The 16,420-nt window shown below is 49.1% G+C and overlaps 2 protein-coding genes across 2 annotated transcripts; both read right to left on the bottom strand.

Annotated features, from left to right (window-relative positions):
* Positions 1-180: 180 nt before the first annotated feature.
* Positions 181-5,180, bottom strand: POC1A_1 (POC1 centriolar protein A; the record flags this gene model as incomplete). Its single annotated transcript, XM_036781164.1, has 10 exons — positions 181-2,262; positions 2,322-3,805; positions 3,857-4,009; positions 4,059-4,269; positions 4,322-4,372; positions 4,425-4,669; positions 4,731-4,825; positions 4,876-5,032; positions 5,090-5,103; positions 5,167-5,180. The coding sequence occupies 10 exons, from the start codon at positions 5,178-5,180 to the stop codon at positions 181-183; spliced, it is 4,506 nt and encodes a 1,501-aa protein (XP_036627019.1).
* A 6,657-nt stretch (positions 5,181-11,837) lies between these two features.
* Positions 11,838-16,193, bottom strand: PC9H_011682 (uncharacterized protein; the record flags this gene model as incomplete). The annotated part of the gene is made up of 30 exons (XM_036781165.1): positions 11,838-11,930; positions 11,984-12,057; positions 12,118-12,146; positions 12,195-12,314; positions 12,364-12,396; positions 12,448-12,468; positions 12,527-12,674; positions 12,728-12,992; positions 13,044-13,342; positions 13,392-13,468; positions 13,521-13,569; positions 13,618-13,671; positions 13,719-13,807; positions 13,860-13,870; positions 13,927-14,031; positions 14,087-14,153; positions 14,208-14,281; positions 14,336-14,413; positions 14,467-14,528; positions 14,585-14,694; positions 14,749-14,832; positions 14,890-14,955; positions 15,009-15,103; positions 15,162-15,263; positions 15,311-15,431; positions 15,482-15,526; positions 15,577-15,642; positions 15,697-15,783; positions 15,839-16,007; positions 16,064-16,193. The coding sequence occupies 30 exons, from the start codon at positions 16,191-16,193 to the stop codon at positions 11,838-11,840; spliced, it is 2,823 nt and encodes a 940-aa protein (XP_036627020.1).
* Positions 16,194-16,420: the final 227 nt, after the last annotated feature.

A 16,420-nucleotide genomic window follows, 5' to 3' on the forward strand; every position in this document is an offset into this window, starting at 1 on the left:
GGGTCCTATGGAATGTTATTCTCCTGAAATCATCAATGGAGTGGAATGAATTAGTGCAAAACCGTATCCCATCGATGTTGAAGGTAAACGACTAACCGACTATCAACGTTTAATTATCAACACAAAGCACGATCATGAAGAAAACAGTACATGGAAAGCAGGGGAAAGGCCACGATACCGCTACACAGTAGCGTTACGAGTTACAAGTTTCTGAGGTAAGTGCATGACGAAAACTCGTCCATTCCAAATTCCGAAGGTTATGAAGTTCGGTCGTATATCATTGCTACGATGACGGAATTCCAATGGCAACCGCCAAATCTCCTGGCCATCTGTCTCGTACTTGACCACACCGTCGTCGTCGTCGTCAATGATGGTCTTGGGGTGGTGGTAGACGATACGCGAATCTGTATATTTCCAAGTCAGGTCCCTCGGATTGGACCCTTCGATGGCAGCCTGCCATTCCTTCTCTAGGCCTGATAGTTCCGAATCAGGCAATGAATCCACGAGGGTGACTATATCTCCAGATGATGTTACGAGTGTGTCCGGCGCATCGCTATATTTTTCTTTGTACTCTTTGATTTTGCTCGCTAACTCCTCGTCGTTTTCATCGTCCTCGGCTATATCTTTTATAAATGTCGCAGACATGTCGTATGGATCCATCTTGAGCTCACGTCCGGTCACCGAACTCCAAAATTTGGTTTCGTTTGGTCTTGATGAGCGTACGATTAGGCCACTGGGAGAAAAGATCACTTTATGAGGAGGTCGATCATGCCGAGAAAATCTGGTAAGTTCGTCTTTCCCAGATACATCCCATGTTTGAATGTTGTTCTTAAACGCCCCCGAGACTAGCTTGCTTCCGTCTTGAGAGAAGGTCATGGAAGAGACAGCGTTGAAGTGGCCTTGCAAAACAGGCCCTACTTCTTCGCCAGTACTCGCGTCCCAGATTTGGATCGTGCCGTCCGTCGATGTCGACGCCATACGTCCATCAGGAGAGAAAGCCATCGGTTGGAATTTCGTGATCCCTCTGATGTCGATGGTCACAGAACCGACGGCGTCTCCGTAAACAGGATCCCATGTCCTCACGTTTCCGTCCTCCGACGCTGAGTACAATTTATCACCTTCTGGGCTAAAAGCAAGAAGGATAATTTCCTTGGTGTGACCCTCTAGCTCGAGGAATTTCTCGCCCGATTCCGTTCGCCAGATGTGGATTTTTCCGTCGCCAGCGCCAGCAGCAAATACCTCGTTGTCCGGCGAAAACACGATGGAGGGGAACATTCGAACAACTTCCCTCCACTCGAGTCTGGAGCAATCATCTAATGTGTCATATGTTTGCTTCCTAGCCTCGCGATCGATAACATAGAGCTCGCCGGAATCATCGCCAAAGATAACCCATTTGCCATCGTTGGAAAACGCGGCCCTGGTAAAGCCACCCTCAACATTGAGGTCTGAAGCAACGTCTCCAGGGTCAGTTGGATCCATGGGTAAGGATGTTGCTCGTGGAGAACTTTGGGCAGAATCACTGTCACTCGTTTCAGCATTTGCTTCCGACTGCTCAAGACCGTGCGACTGAGGAATACCGGTGTCCAGTGACATAGTATGGTGCATGGAGCTTGGTGGTCTGCTGGGAGCTCTACTTCTTGGAGCCGAGCCAAGATTTGAACCAGCGTCTGAGGACCTCCAACTCCGAAGGGATGGAGAAGGCGACCTGGATACATCAGGGGAGTGTTCCGGTTTCTTGAGCCATTGATTCCAGATTAATGTAGATAATCGATCACCAGTGCCGGCATCGAGGACGTAGACACTGCCTTGCCCAGTGGCGACCCAAACTTGAGCTCCATCAGAGGAAAACTGAGCGATGGAAGTGTACTCTAGCTCGACGCTTGGCATAGCCTCCGTGCCAGTAGCGACGTCCCAGCACCGAACACAGTTATTCTCGTCGCCATTTATTGGCGCATCGTCATCGAAGCGGGCACCGGTGGATACGACCTTGGTCATATCAGGCGAGAATGAGACACATATGACACTGGTGTCAAGTATAGGGAATACGCGCAAGGATGGTGACCACTTTTGTTGATAACCACCCATGACCGTCGGGAGCTCGCGATGATCGTGGAATAGTTGATATAATTTGCTCTCTAAAGGAACGAAAGGGAGCGCAACCTGCGTGATCAAGGCGGGGTGCTCAGCGATGGTTTCTGCGAAAAATGTCGCGAATCGATATGCATCGTAGGCCAGAGATGTCATGTCATCCATTCCCACATCCTATTTAGCGATCATGAGTGATTTGCATGGTCATATAGCATATATCCAAGTTGACGTACCATTGCCCATTGATAGAGTTGCTCGAGGATGCTCGGTGTGGAACGCGACGTCTTGAGAATACTCGTAGCCTCCAACCAGTGCAAAGTATGCACCTTCATGAAGTCGTAAACCGTCAATGCCAGCTTCGTACGATCTGAACCGTCTTCAACCGCGATAACATGGTGTATCCAATATGAGCAGGAGTAGGTAACGGCTTCATCATAGTCTAGTTTGAGGATCGCTCCCGGTGTGAACAGACGAGGCCTTTTGAACATCACCTCCATTTGCGCGATGCAGTTGACTGCCGCGCGATGCTCGTGATCTGAGACGTTGATGAAATACATAGGTTCCACGCATCTCGCGAGGCTAGAGATGAACTCGCTGAATGATTTATGGAGAATGCGAACCGGTTCATTATCCGCTTGATGGATAACGCTGGCAAATCGAGAAAGCAACCGCTTGGATGGAACTTTCGTTTTGAGGAACTTGTCAATGGTTTCCGTAGTTATAGGGTTTTTGGCGACCGAGATGGTCCCCACGATGGATTGGAATTCGTCTTTGAATTTAGGTGATTTCCAATCCCCAGCACCTCTTAGAGCCTTGCTGTAAAGGTCGTCCAACCCTTCGTGGAATCCTTCGCCTTGCAGGAGGTCCTCGAGGGCAGCATCTGGGTCGTAACAATCGATATACCTACACGCTGTCGAAGCCCAAATGAACAAGCCACCAGCACGTGAAACCAGACGTCTGAGCTTATCAGGCGCCGGCCAGCCTTCGTCAAAATAGTTCTTCTCCTCGATTTCCTTGAATTGCGATTGAATGTACACAGATATGTCGCCATCGTGAGGTAGGACTTCAAGCTCGTGGTGTTTGATGTGTGATTCTTTGCTGAACGCCCCGACGATATCTGGCTCGGATCTGCTGGTGATGATAACACGAACGATTTTGGGCAATTTTGCTGTTTCTTTCGCAAGAATTTTCAGTAGCTGCTTTCGGGTGGATTCGTTGCCACATTCGTCCAAAGAGTCGATGACGATGACAACTGGCCCTTCGTCTGCGAGTGATTGGCCTTCAGCGGTATCCGATGCAGCTTGAAATAAAGGCATCCGAACCAAATCCTTGAATTGTGCGTCTAGCTGCATCTGTGCTATGCGAGAGTTCATGTCGACGGCACCCTTTATCCCCTTAGCTATGCGGACGTCACACCGGCTTAGCTCGTAAGCAAGCGTTCGGAGGAAATTTGTAGGATCGCTTCGTTCCTTTACGTCGCGGTCGAAAAACACGAAGGCGCCCAGTCGCCCATTCTCCGCGTACATGTTGGCGACGGTAGTAGCGAGCGTGCTCTTTCCTGCGCCCGCGAGACCGGTGATCCAGAGAACCCTGGACTTGGCCTTTGGATCAATAATCCATTCCGTAATGGTGCGGAGCATGTCTAGTCTTGTGCGAGGATGGCAGGTGGGTCGACCGGTCCACTCCATTTCAGCAGGGTTCAATTTGCTTCTAAGGGCTGTATCACAGTCAACAAGTGAGCCGCGATGGTAGCGCACTAAAGACGCACCGAGGTCTTGTACGTCGGAGGCTATGCGTATAGATACCAAGGCATTCTGAACACTTAAACCCATATCTAGGGAATTTCCCAAGGAAATAAAGGCTGCTTTGAAAGTCCTGACCCTCTCATCAGTGGTGGAGAAGGTATGTTTGATAGATCGGCCTATGAAAATCGTTAGATGACGATGATAGTGTCGTGAGCCATAGCGTACCAGCGAAGCCCTTGCCACTGTATTCTTGCACGAACAGAGAGCACTCGATGGTTTGCTGTAAGATCTGCTTGATAACGTCCACCAGAGTACTGTCTAGCTCCGTGTGGTCCCTACGCATAACCTCGAGAGGGACAGTGAATCCGTACAGTATGGCCATAGTTTCTAAGAGATCACATATTGCTTCATCGCGGTCTAGTTGATTTTTGACAACCTGGTGGTTGATCAGTTTGGCTCAGCAAACTATACGTAAATCTAATATCTACCTTATATACTGACGATACGGTCTTCCAGGCAACGTTGATGTATGGATGTATCTGAGTTAAGGCCGATGAGGTGGTGCACGAGATAAAGCATTGTATCTCTCACTTGGGCGGCGGAATCCGCTATCTCCATCAACTTGCTCAGAGAATCGACAACTCCGCCAAGAGAGGTGTACGCCGATGTAGTGACCTTAGTTTGATTTGGCGCCTTCGCAAAGTCACGGGTCGCTCGTTGAGCATCGGCCAGAGTGTCTGATAAGGCCGAGTCCGTGTCTTCCTTCTCCACCCTGATGGAAAGAATTGCATCGCCAAGAGGAAAGCTGATGTCTATAAGTCGAGGTGTCATTGGCACTGGTCGGCAAGTGATTGACCGAATGCAACATTCCTAGTCTGGTGCCAGCCAACATCTCACTGACCGTCTTCTGAACGGTCCCATACGAATGTGAGGATCCAAAGCCCTTGTCGAACATCTCGAATGTGATCGTCGAGTCCATCGATTGAGAAAACCTGCAACACATGTCATACAGGGCGAATGGTTTGTAGCTCATCACCCTCACAATCGAAAACTCTCTTCCCATAAGGGAGACGTTGTGCTTTTAACGACTTGAGTCCGATGTTCTTGAGGTCGCGATCCCAACACCCAGTTGATAGTAACATATCCGTTCGGTTTACTCCGCAGCGTGCTCTTGCATCCTAAACCAGTAGCCTTTTGTACTAGATATCAGGAAACCATCAGTTCCGAGGAGAGCGGTCGGATGGTGAACGACGTACCAACAAGAATCAAACTGTATGGGGGATCCGATCAGTGCTCTAAGATCACTCCCAACGCCTGTAATCAATGCGCTCACTGTATGTCCCCCATCCCTTGTTCTTTGCACGCAGGGTCGCTATATACCTGGAGGCAGCGAGCAGAGCTTTACAATGCTGCAGCACGGTGTAGGCGGAGGATGGGGCTCTTGTCGTCGTCGACTCAAAAGCAGTGATAGGTAGGCGCGCGTTCCATGGTTCCATGCGGCCATCAGAAACACTGAATGACCACAAATTCCAGATCCAGTTAATATTCGTCGAACAATCGATGTTGCATGTCACCTCCAGCGTCTATGATGTGGTGTTGCAATCAAGTTCTTCGCGCGAATCCAAGCGAAGAGAAATCTTATTTACGTCCTACTTCAATTTCGACTGGAGAAGACCTCCTGGCATACGGTCTTCGTGTTTTGTAACCATTTCGGTTCCATTGACCTTCCCGAACCCCGAAGATCTGGAAATCTTTAATCTGGAAATCAACGCTGAAGCGCTGAAGAGGTCTCATGATTCAGCCACGACTCACACGAGGCGAATATTTGACCCTGGTTACAAGCGCCTCCATCGACAAGTATCCACTGTGCTTCATCATAGGTTCATCGCGTCACTAGTTGCGATAACTGGGTCAGATGGGAGGTACTGCAAGGCCTTGTCGTTGTGGTCGATTGTGAGATTGGTCAACAACGTGACAACAAGAGTTTACGGTTGTTTGGACAGGCTACTTTGATAGAAAAATACAGTACGAGTGGTATGATAAAAGAACACTACAGAATGGGTACAGCCTAGCGGCTGACACGGAAGGTATAAGAGTCTCTACCGTATAAATTATTGCGAGCGTAGCGAGCAATCATGCTCTAAAGGGTTCAAGGCCCGTGCAAACAAGGCCAAACAAATTCTGCGTACTTTGGAGGCTCGGTCGTGTTTTTTTCTGGCTGAACTGGCCTCTTTTCCACAATTCTGAATCATGGGAAGTGTAGATTTTGCTTGCCGTCGTTGATTTGCGCGAAAAAACGGGCGCGTTTGGTGGATTTTTGACGTTGTGCGTCCTTTTCTTTGGTTTGAGGACGACTTTTGGTGTATTGACGCATCGTAGACAGGTCGCAGCTCTATATGCTACCTACTGTGCATGTAGTTGTGTTTTCAATACATCTTACTTCTTCCCTTCATGCCGTCCGAGACTTACTGGTATCTGCAATGCGTGCTCCCAGGTGTTCCCCCGCACTCGGAATCACTGGGATTCGACTCGCGACATGTGTATCCCGTGTTCGGGGGAGAGGTCTTTGCTCGAAACGCGCCGACATGAGCGCCAACGTTTGACCATTCGTGTCCCCCCGTTTCTGAAGTCGTGTGAACTATGTACAGATCGTTTCCCGAGGAGTGAGTTCTTGAATAGCTCAGGCGACATCTTATATGCGCGTTGCCGTCGTTGTCGCAAGAGGGAACGCTGCACTCGTTGCCGCGGTATCAAGAAGAGGCGCCTTTTCGCGAAGCCTCGTAGCCTTGATTCCTTCTTCAAGACGTGTATCACTTGCCGCCAAGCAGAGGCTGCCCGGAATGTCCGTCAACGGATGGATGCCGACGTGCTCGGTGTGATCTTTCTTTGATCTTATTTAGACGTAGCTGATGTGAGAGCGCTAGGTGAACGTTGGTGTGTCATAGGGCAACACCGTGTTACACTTGACGCGTGTCTGAGTGCAGAAGGGATCCTCCGTGCAAATTGTCAGGATTGTCTGACACGACGCCGTTTGCAAGCCCAGCAGCGAAGAGATGCTGACGCTCAAGGTGATATTGATGACGGCGTATTGAATGTTGAGGAAGACGATGGCATAGAAACAGCTGCAGGCGATGAATTTGATGATGTATTCGGTGACGGTTCCGACCTCATGGATATTGACCTCCCAACGGACAGTGCACTGGATGCCCGTGAGGCGAAACTCCTCCAAGACCTCAACGAGAAACTGGCCGCAGTACAGTATGAGGCGTGCGATAATTGTTGGGAAGAAGGATTTGACTTACACGTCGTTGACGGCTCCTGTTCGTCTTGCCGCAACGATAAAGGCGAACCTGTCAAGAAGTGGTCGGCTGCTAATCGTGTTCATCCATGTCAGTTCGAATAATCCTATGATACCTCATCTATTTCTCATTTCATTTAGCCCATGATGTCCCCGCATGCCTGAAAGGACTCACCGATATGGAGGATATGTTGATTTCAAGGGTGAAGACTTACATGCAAGTCCGATATACGAAAGGCCGCCAGCTGTGTTACCAGGATCACATCATCAACTTTCCTCAGGACATTACAGAGATCGCGACAAAATTGCCTCGGTTGCCGGAAGACACTGATCTTGTTATCATTCGACGAGAGGATGTTGACATGTCCCAGCACATCGACTTCACCGTTCGCCGCCAGAAAGTCCCAGAAGCATTGCGATACAAGGTTGCGAATGATCCTGGGTACGCCGACTTGGAAATTGACAATGATGCCTTGTCGAGTTTGCCTGAAAACGGTTCCGTTGCACACCGTATTCCCACCTGCCGGGAAGGCCGCCAAGATCCCAGTTCCATCGTTCGAGTTGGTCCACATGCCGCAGCAGATGTTGTACAGGAGGATGAAGGAGATACACATGGAGATGTTGGTGTGGGTGGAGTTCTTAACGTGGGTGATACTCTGGAGATTGAGGTCGATGCCATTCGGAACATTGCAAATGCTGTTATTGAACCTGGCCCTCGGTACACTCAAAACATCGTTGGTTTCTTTCACGACTTATTTCTAGTCGACTTGACTTACCCTCTATACCACAGATCAATGCGCCAGGGATAAACCCAGAGCCAATCAACGAGACAACTGCCGGATACATGACACTTGCATTTCCAACCCTATTTCCCAACGGTGAAGGTGACTTTTATGAACCACACCTGCGCAAGATTGATTTGGGAGAGTACTTCACCCATTTACTCCGCCTTCGAGGGGGTCGTTTTGCACGCCATCGCCGGTTTCCTTGGTTTGCGTTCAACACGTTGCAGCGCCATCGAGCGCGCAGCCAGGCAAGAGTCTTTGTCAGACAGCAGCACGATGCCGCGCAGCTTAAGGCATCTGATATTCGTGACCTGCTTAATGAGGGGGATCAGCAAGTTGTCAACACGATGCTGCGCTATGGTGCTAAACTCCGGGGTACACGAGCTTTCTGGCTTGCGCGACGCCGGGAGTTAATGGATAAGATTCAAGTGCTGGGTAGTCCGAGCGTCTTCTTCACTTTGAGCGCAGCCGACCTTCAGTGGCCAGACCTTCACAGGCACATGCCGGAGGAGATTCCAGTGCCAGCTGGGGATGATCGGGCAGGACGACGCCAACGCACGCTTGCATTGAACAACAACCCTCATATATGTAGCAGCGGCATACCTTGATAAACGACTACAGCTATTCATGAAACATTTCCTAATCCCTCTCCTTGGCGTGGCGCACTTCTGGTACCGATACGAGTGGCAAGAGCGGGGGAGTGGCCATATTCATGGTTTCTTGTGGTTGAAAGATGCTCCAAATGCAGACGAGATCGACTGGGATGTCCTGAAGATGCCAGATACCGTGATACCCCCCGAACAAGAGGAGAAGATGTGCACCTTTACAACATTCTGGGGCGACATCATCTCAGCAACTAACCCCTTCCCTCGTGAAGACGAAAACACTCCACTGATTGGTCGCCATCCCTCAAATCTGAGCCGCGAAGAGGCTTCGAACACGAAGGAAGACTTGGCCAACCTTCTGAACTGGGTTGAACGACATACAAAATGCATGCCTGGGTATTGTCAGGTGCAGCGTAAGGTGCAGGGCTCTCCTGACCCTCAAATCTTCTGCCGCTTCGACTTTCCATTACCCTGCCGACATGATGCAGGTGTGGGCTTGGATTCCAAAAGCCGGGTTCGGTTTGAGGCACGCCGCAATGACCCATTGCTTAATCTCCATAATCCAGCTATGATATTGGCGTGGCGAGCTAACATTGACCTGAAACCAGTGTTGAGCAAGTCTGCTGCTATCAAGTAAGTCTGCTTGTCCTTTGCAACGACTTATGCTCTTACCTTCCTTAGCTACATTGCTAAGTACGCAACAAAGGCCGAACAGGATGCACCTGAATTTACAGAACTTCTGTCTGGGATTGTCAATACAGTAGACCCCGAGGCAACAGCGCAATCGGCTTGTCACAAGATGCTCAATAAGATGCTCGGAGAACGAACTTACTCGGCGCAAGAGACTGCCCATCTAATGCTGAGTACTCCGCTTGTTCGTACGTCTTCGGCATTTCAGCCGGTGTACATTGGTACAGAGGGCAGTATGCGCGAGCTGGGGGAAGAAGACATAGTTGACAATGGCAAAGCTATTGGACATGATAGGGCCGTGACGGGAAAATCTTTCTTTCAATGGTTAGTGGCACCAGATTTGAGGCACCCGCAATGGACACTCACACGTACTATGTATAGGTATATGGAAAGACCACCATCAATGGACACAATGTCTCTTCATGAAGTTTGTCAGAAGTTTACTTGGCAGAAGTCGGAATGGCGTCGCCGAAAGATTTCAACGCATGTAGTTGTCCGCGCCTATCCACGATATTCGCCAAATCCAGAAGACGACCGCTATGAAGATTATTGTAGGACAAAAGCCATCTTGCATCATCCTTTTCGCTCTCTAGATGACATCAGGGTTGTAAACGGAGAGGAGAAAACATGGGCCGAAATATTTGCAGAGTGTCAAGCTCATAATCACCTACATCCTACTGATACTCTCCGGTGCTGGGATGAAGAAAACCGTGACATTGAGGATGAAGAGGAGGACGAGGATGTCCCCAATCCTGATCTTGCCGACATGACCGAGGAGGACTGGCAGACATGGGCGCATCTTCATCCAAATGTGCCAATTCCCCAATTCGATGTTTCTGATTTGGGACGGCGGCCAATCGATGATGGATGGGACCTTCAAAATTCCCGGCAAAGATGGAATGATATTGAATCAGTTTCATCGTGGATTGATGAGAAGAAACGAGATACACCTATGGGCGACAACGAAATGGGCGATGAAGAACTGATTGACGTCTCAACGTTAGAAGATGAGCAGCGTGCAATCTTTGATGGATATATTGCCTCTTACTCACGGATTCTTGCTGGGGAGGCGGTTGGGCAGGTTTTGTTGAATATAGATGGTACAGCAGGCTGCGGGAAAACTTACCTCATTAGGGCTATTTGTCAAGAATTACGAGCGATGGCGAGTCAACATAACCAGGCAGACCCTATTCGTGTACTTGCTCCATCTGGAGTTGCTGCGCTAAACATCAACGGGCGAACTCTACATTCATCTTTGTCACTCCCACTCCAAGGATTCTCCCCCCTTACTGGCTCACGGCTTGCGACCCTTCAGGTTCAATGGAAGGGTGTACATTTTGTTATCATCGACGAAAAATCCATGGTTGGCCTTCGGACACTAGCTCAAGTCGACTCTTGTCTTCGCCAACTGCACGCCAATGGAACAACTGCCTTTGGCGGCCTCAATGTAGCAATCATGGGGGATTTTGCACAATTACCTCCAGTCGGAGATACCCCTCTCTACTCCCCTCCATCTGTTGCTGAAACCGACAATGGCTCCCTTAGCCGTGATGGACACGCCCTGTATTGTCTCTTCACTCAAAGCTTTAGGCTTCAGATTATCCACCGGCAGCAAGGCAACTCCAACATTCAACAGCGTTTCCGGGATCTCCTCAAGCATGCTTCGCTTGGTGGCTTAACTCAGGACGACTGGCAACTACTCAATACTCAGGCTGCAAATAACCTTAATCTGGCGGCGAAGCAAACTTTCAAAGACGCAGTTTGCCTTTATACTACTAGGAACGACGTCCAGGATCTTAATTTGGCAGAACTGGTTGCATTGAACAAACCCTGTGCTCGAATTCTTGCTCGCCACGATGGTGGTCCTACTGCAGCAAAAGCTCTATCTGATGAAGCTGGTGGTCTGGAACCCTCAGTCGTACTGGCTCAAGGTGCAAAGGTAATGGTATCAAGAAACATCTGGCAAGCTCACGGTTCATGCAAACACCTATCTTTTACCTATATCCGGGACTCATGTCTGGTAATCTTAGGGCTTGTCAATGCTACAACTGGGATTCTCGAGGACATCATCTGGGCACCTGGTTCTTCTCGCTCCGACCTACCCCTGGCTGCCCTTGTCTCTTGCCCTGCCTACACTGGACCGACTCTCTGGCACACTGAACCACGCCCTGGTTTCCCCGATGGTGTACCAATTGTGCCCATAACCCCATTGAAGACAACCTTCGAACTTCAAGGCAAGAAATGCTCGCGTACTCAATTACCCCTTCGACTTGCCTGGGCTGTTACCGTTCACAAATCTCAAGGTCTTACTTCACCGCGCATTAAGCTCGGTCTGGGGAAGAAGGAGTTCTCATGTGGCCTTACATTTGTTGCCTTATCACGCGTAAAAGAACTTGATGGGATTATGCTCACAGAGGGTGTCGATTACTCACGAGTTGCTAAACTAGGCGGTAAACATTTACAATACCGGTTAGATGACAAGGCTCGTAGATATCCTGCAAATAATACTCTAGGTGCCTTGTGAATATGTGAATATACATCGAATACATGGCTAGCACTTCGAAGCGAGCTACCGCCGGCGCGTCCCGCGGATCCATATTGTAGGTATATCGTATTATACACAGAGTTATTCCAAACTCATTCGTCCTGCTGTGTTAGCTAGCCTCTGCTGTTGCTCGTCTTCTGCAGGAGTGGCACTACTAGTAGTCATGCCGAAGAGCTGTTCGCCTGTCTGTGAGTACCAGGCCTATGCTCTCAAAGATCTGCACCTACATGTTTGATATCCTTCACACTCAGCCTGTGTAATTTGCCTCCAGAGCCTTCGCCAAGTGCGGCTTCAGCGAGACCTATGTACGAGCCCCATCAGAATGCAATCACTCAAACAGTAATATACATTAAGAGCTTACCAGTCTTAACGTCTTGCAGCTTAAGCATCCTAAGGATCTCTTAGCCGCCGATAGAGGGGATCGGGCAAAGTGCTTACCGTTCTTCAATTGTATCCCTCACAACAAGTCGCTTCACGAAAACATCCTTCTCCTGCCCCAGACGGTGCACGCGATCGTACGCCTGCGATTCAGCAGCATAATTCCATGATAAATCCATGCTGCAGAGGATCAGGCCCAATATCCAAACGTTCGGGCAGACTAACTTACTTGATGACACGATTGGCAACCACAAGATTAAGCCTGGAAGAATGGGTTAATATGGAACACGCAGGGAGGCCAACATTCTCGTACCCAACACCACCACATCTTGTACTAAGATGAAGACATGGTGAGTCAAAATCACCATCTATTCAGCACGCCGTCACCTTACCTGACCAGAATGACCTTGGGACCTCCAGGTCGTTTAAAGTTAGTAAGCGCAGCCTCTCGGGAAGGTCGATCCATCCGGCCGTCGTATCGAAGACACTGTATGCCATGTCGCGAGAATAATTTATCAATCAAATCAAGCATGGTAGTCCCTAGGTAATGTGGTCAACCCCTGCTTTAGATGAAGAGAAGAGGGCCGACTTACATTGAGAGTAACATATAGTCTTATCGTCGCCACTCTTCTTAAGCAGATCGACCAGCGCCAGCATTTTCGTACTAGCTTCTAAGTTGTCGTCGCCTTTACGCCACGTCGCAATGACTTCGTCCGACGGACCGTCATCAAATTTACGTTTGGGTTTGACCTTGGTCTCGAGTGAAGGCCCCACACCAGAGGACCGCCGACTGCCTGTCATCCTTCTTGCAGGGGCTTTCCGTATACGATCCATGGATAGATTCAAACTGTCGCCATCCTGTACCTATCGTCAATGACACTGCTACAAACGTATGTCAATTGGACTTACATCACTTATTTTGGCGCGTTTTGCCTTAGGGGCAAAGATGGAGGAGGCGTCAGGCAACTCATCCTCCGATAGTTCCTCGATCTTATTCGGCGTCGGCGATGACTCGCTGATGTCGACGTCAACATCCATGTTGTCTTCGTCATCTTCATCCTTAATCTCGTATTTGACCTGATGCCGTCTCGACCCTCGGCGATGGGCATTAGCATATGCCGTTAATTCCTCGTCGGAGGGCTCAAAAGCGATTGATTTGAATACTTTGTTTGTGGCATTGAAGTCACACATCTTCTTGCAAGTTGGGCCTACAGCATCTCAGTGACAATGAAGTAAGGTATTATTAGGTCAGCTCACAGGGTCGGAGGCCCTTCGTTGCGGCCTCTTCATACGCTCGTTCCACCTCCATGTTCTGCTTTTCGGAACCGTAGCCGCTACACGCCATATGAGAATGTAGCTATCGATGAGTAGAATAGAGTAGCTTACAAGATTCCGTCATGTGCAACGGCCGCATTACTCAGTTCCAGCAAGCAATCTATCGTTCTTGAACAAACCAATACATTGATGAATAAAGGAATCATACCAAAGCATAGCTCGTGGCCGCACTCGATAATGCGTCCGCTACCATTCGCGTATACTGTAAACCGTCAACATCGTACAAGACGAGTAATTGAAACAACATACGATCATGACAAACTGGGCAAGTGTCGTTCCCTTCCGCGATCAAGTCCGCGAAATCGATCAGCTCGCTCGCAGCAGAGCGCTCCAAGAACCTGTTACAACGTCACTCAGGGTTCCACCCAAAACGAGCCAGCTGATGCCCACTGTTTCTTGACCTGAGCAAGTAGACCTGATCAGCTGGAGAACGCACGTAGAAAAGCCCCTAACTCACGTCATTGACCCAAGATTTACCCATAAATTTGATGGCTCTGCTTAATTCCTTTTCACCGTCGCCCGCCATTAGCAAAGTCGGATCTTCGAAGTCATCTGTATCCCGCTGCGGTATCGTAAATGAACCTAATGTGTGTAGTAAGCAAATGTAACGGGCTCACCAGTATGAGGTTGGGATGGCAGCACAACTGTCTAAGGCGGAGGATCATAACTAAAACTACAGCGTGGCTAACAAGGTTAATTATGAACCAGTGATCCACCCTGAGATGGTAGACTACGTACTTCTTGACTAGCGTGCGCTCCTTTATGAACTTACTCAATCTAATCTTCGAACGTTTCTCGAAGGAGTCATATAACTGCGAAAGCCGCGATGATTATGAGCGAACAACTAAAGTCACGCAATAACGTACATCTCGTTCTTCCTCTGAGAATTCAAGCATGCATAGTTCTATGTCCTTTGGTGGTAGCTGAAGGATGGGCTCGCCTTCCTGTGACACGCAAGACTCAATAAGTTGGAGGAAGACGTGTAAAAGACACTTACTAAAGTCGAGTTCTTCGTGCGACGTAGTATTAGAGGTTCGAGTATGGCTTGGGCACGTTGGCCTAACGGATTGATGGAGTGAGACATGGCGCAATCAATTCTGCTACTTCTCACCGACCTGCCAGAGGGGCGTCTTCGTATTGAACTTTCGCGACATACGCATTGAAGTCGTTCCAATCATTCCATGGTCGGAATCGCCCGAATCGTAGTAAACCATAAATATCTGCGCTGTACACATAGAGGTGAACACAAGGCACTGGATAATACGCAGAGGGTGCTCACAGGGTGTTGGTGACTGGCGTTCCAGTCAACATCCATCTATAAATCGAACGAATATAGGCCAAACTTGTGCTTGCACGTGTAGATCTAAAGATTTTATCAGTCAGCTAGACAAGGCGTTGTATTGTATCAATTCTTTCCCACCGGTTGCGAATGAACTGGGCTTCGTCCGCTACAACGCGGAAGAATTTCGCTCTCGCAAGTATGCCCCTACAAATTGCAAGGTAAATACGGGTGGGGCATGGGAAGACAAAGATTATCACCCTTCTTTGGCTAGGTATTCAGCCTCTTCTCCTGGTTCCAGATCTTTCGGAAGCCAAAAGTCTTGACATAAAGTCGGATAGGAAGTAATTATCACCTGTGGACAACGGGCTTCAGATTAATTATAACGATCGGAAACATAGCTAGTCACTAACATCCTTCGACTGAAGCTCGGAAAGCTTCTTTATCTTATCTTTTCCGTGGTGTACATGCGTTTCGAAGATTCCGTTAGTTTTCGTATCAATCTCGTCTTTCCACTAGGTGAGGTTTAGCTAAAATATAGTGTGTGCGTGTATTTGCTAACCTGTTGTAGGAGTGCAGCGGGTACGACGACTAAGGTCACGCGGCAATCAGCGTCTGGTTCTGGCTGATTTATGACCATCGTGGCAATCATTTGGACTGTTTTCCCAAGCCCCATGTCGTCTCTGTAACACGAAATCAGTTCAAGTAGATGTCCACCATCGAATCAACCGACGCTAATATGCCTCCTCTACGGGTGCTTGATTCTTGAGCGACCATCCTACTTGCCTGTGAGTATGTGATATTAACGGCCATCATATCGGACCCTACCAACTGACACCAATGACTTGATGAGGCAGAAGCCGTACATCGAGGCCAGGGAGGAAATCAGTCTTACTGGAGAAACAAAGATCAAGAATGAGGTATCATCATATTGGTAGTGAAACTCACTCTCGTAGACCGAGATCTTTCATAGCATCTCGAACAGTGATTCCATGGCTGAGATTGTCTATCGCATTCGTCACAAACTCGGCTAGCCTAGGGCGCCAGGATATGTAAATGATAGGATACGACGGAGCCGAATACCTCGTACTTCTGTTGTTGGTCTTCCCCTCCGACATCGACACTTCTCAGCGGGGTTTCTTGGTCATAATTGAGGTGAAAGCCCCCAGCAATTCCACCGGTACGCAATAGGGCCGCAGGCGACTTCGATGGAGAAGACGTGCCAGTGAGAACCTGAGACAATGAGAACGTCGTTGGCGCTGAATAACCGACGTGATTCCCAAGAGCTGGATTTTGCCGAAAAGTCTAAACGTACCTGGTGAACCTGGGCTCGTCGCGTCCATCGCAGCATCGTTGGGCCCTTCGTCGTCGTCGTCTGAGGGGATGACGACTGCCGAAGGCAGAGCCATGGATCTATCAAGCGCGTCGAGGATGCTGGAGCGCATGATGATCGACGACTGAGGGGAACTGTCTCAGTGAACGTCGATGAAAGACTGTCACGCGCCACGCGACGCGACTTAACAAAAGGTTAATATCTTGATCCTGAATTCAGGGGCTTCCCCTGTTTCTCCAATGTGCTCAAAGGCTTTCAAAGGTTCAAATGTTCATAGATACAGATAGTACTGAAAGACAACACAATCCAACCTTTTCGTGGTTGGATCTACAAGCAGCA

The sequence above is a fragment of the Pleurotus ostreatus genome (genome assembly GCF_014466165.1).
Source record: "Pleurotus ostreatus strain PC9 chromosome Unknown scaffold_9, whole genome shotgun sequence".
Taxonomy (NCBI): Eukaryota; Fungi; Basidiomycota; class Agaricomycetes; order Agaricales; family Pleurotaceae; genus Pleurotus; species Pleurotus ostreatus.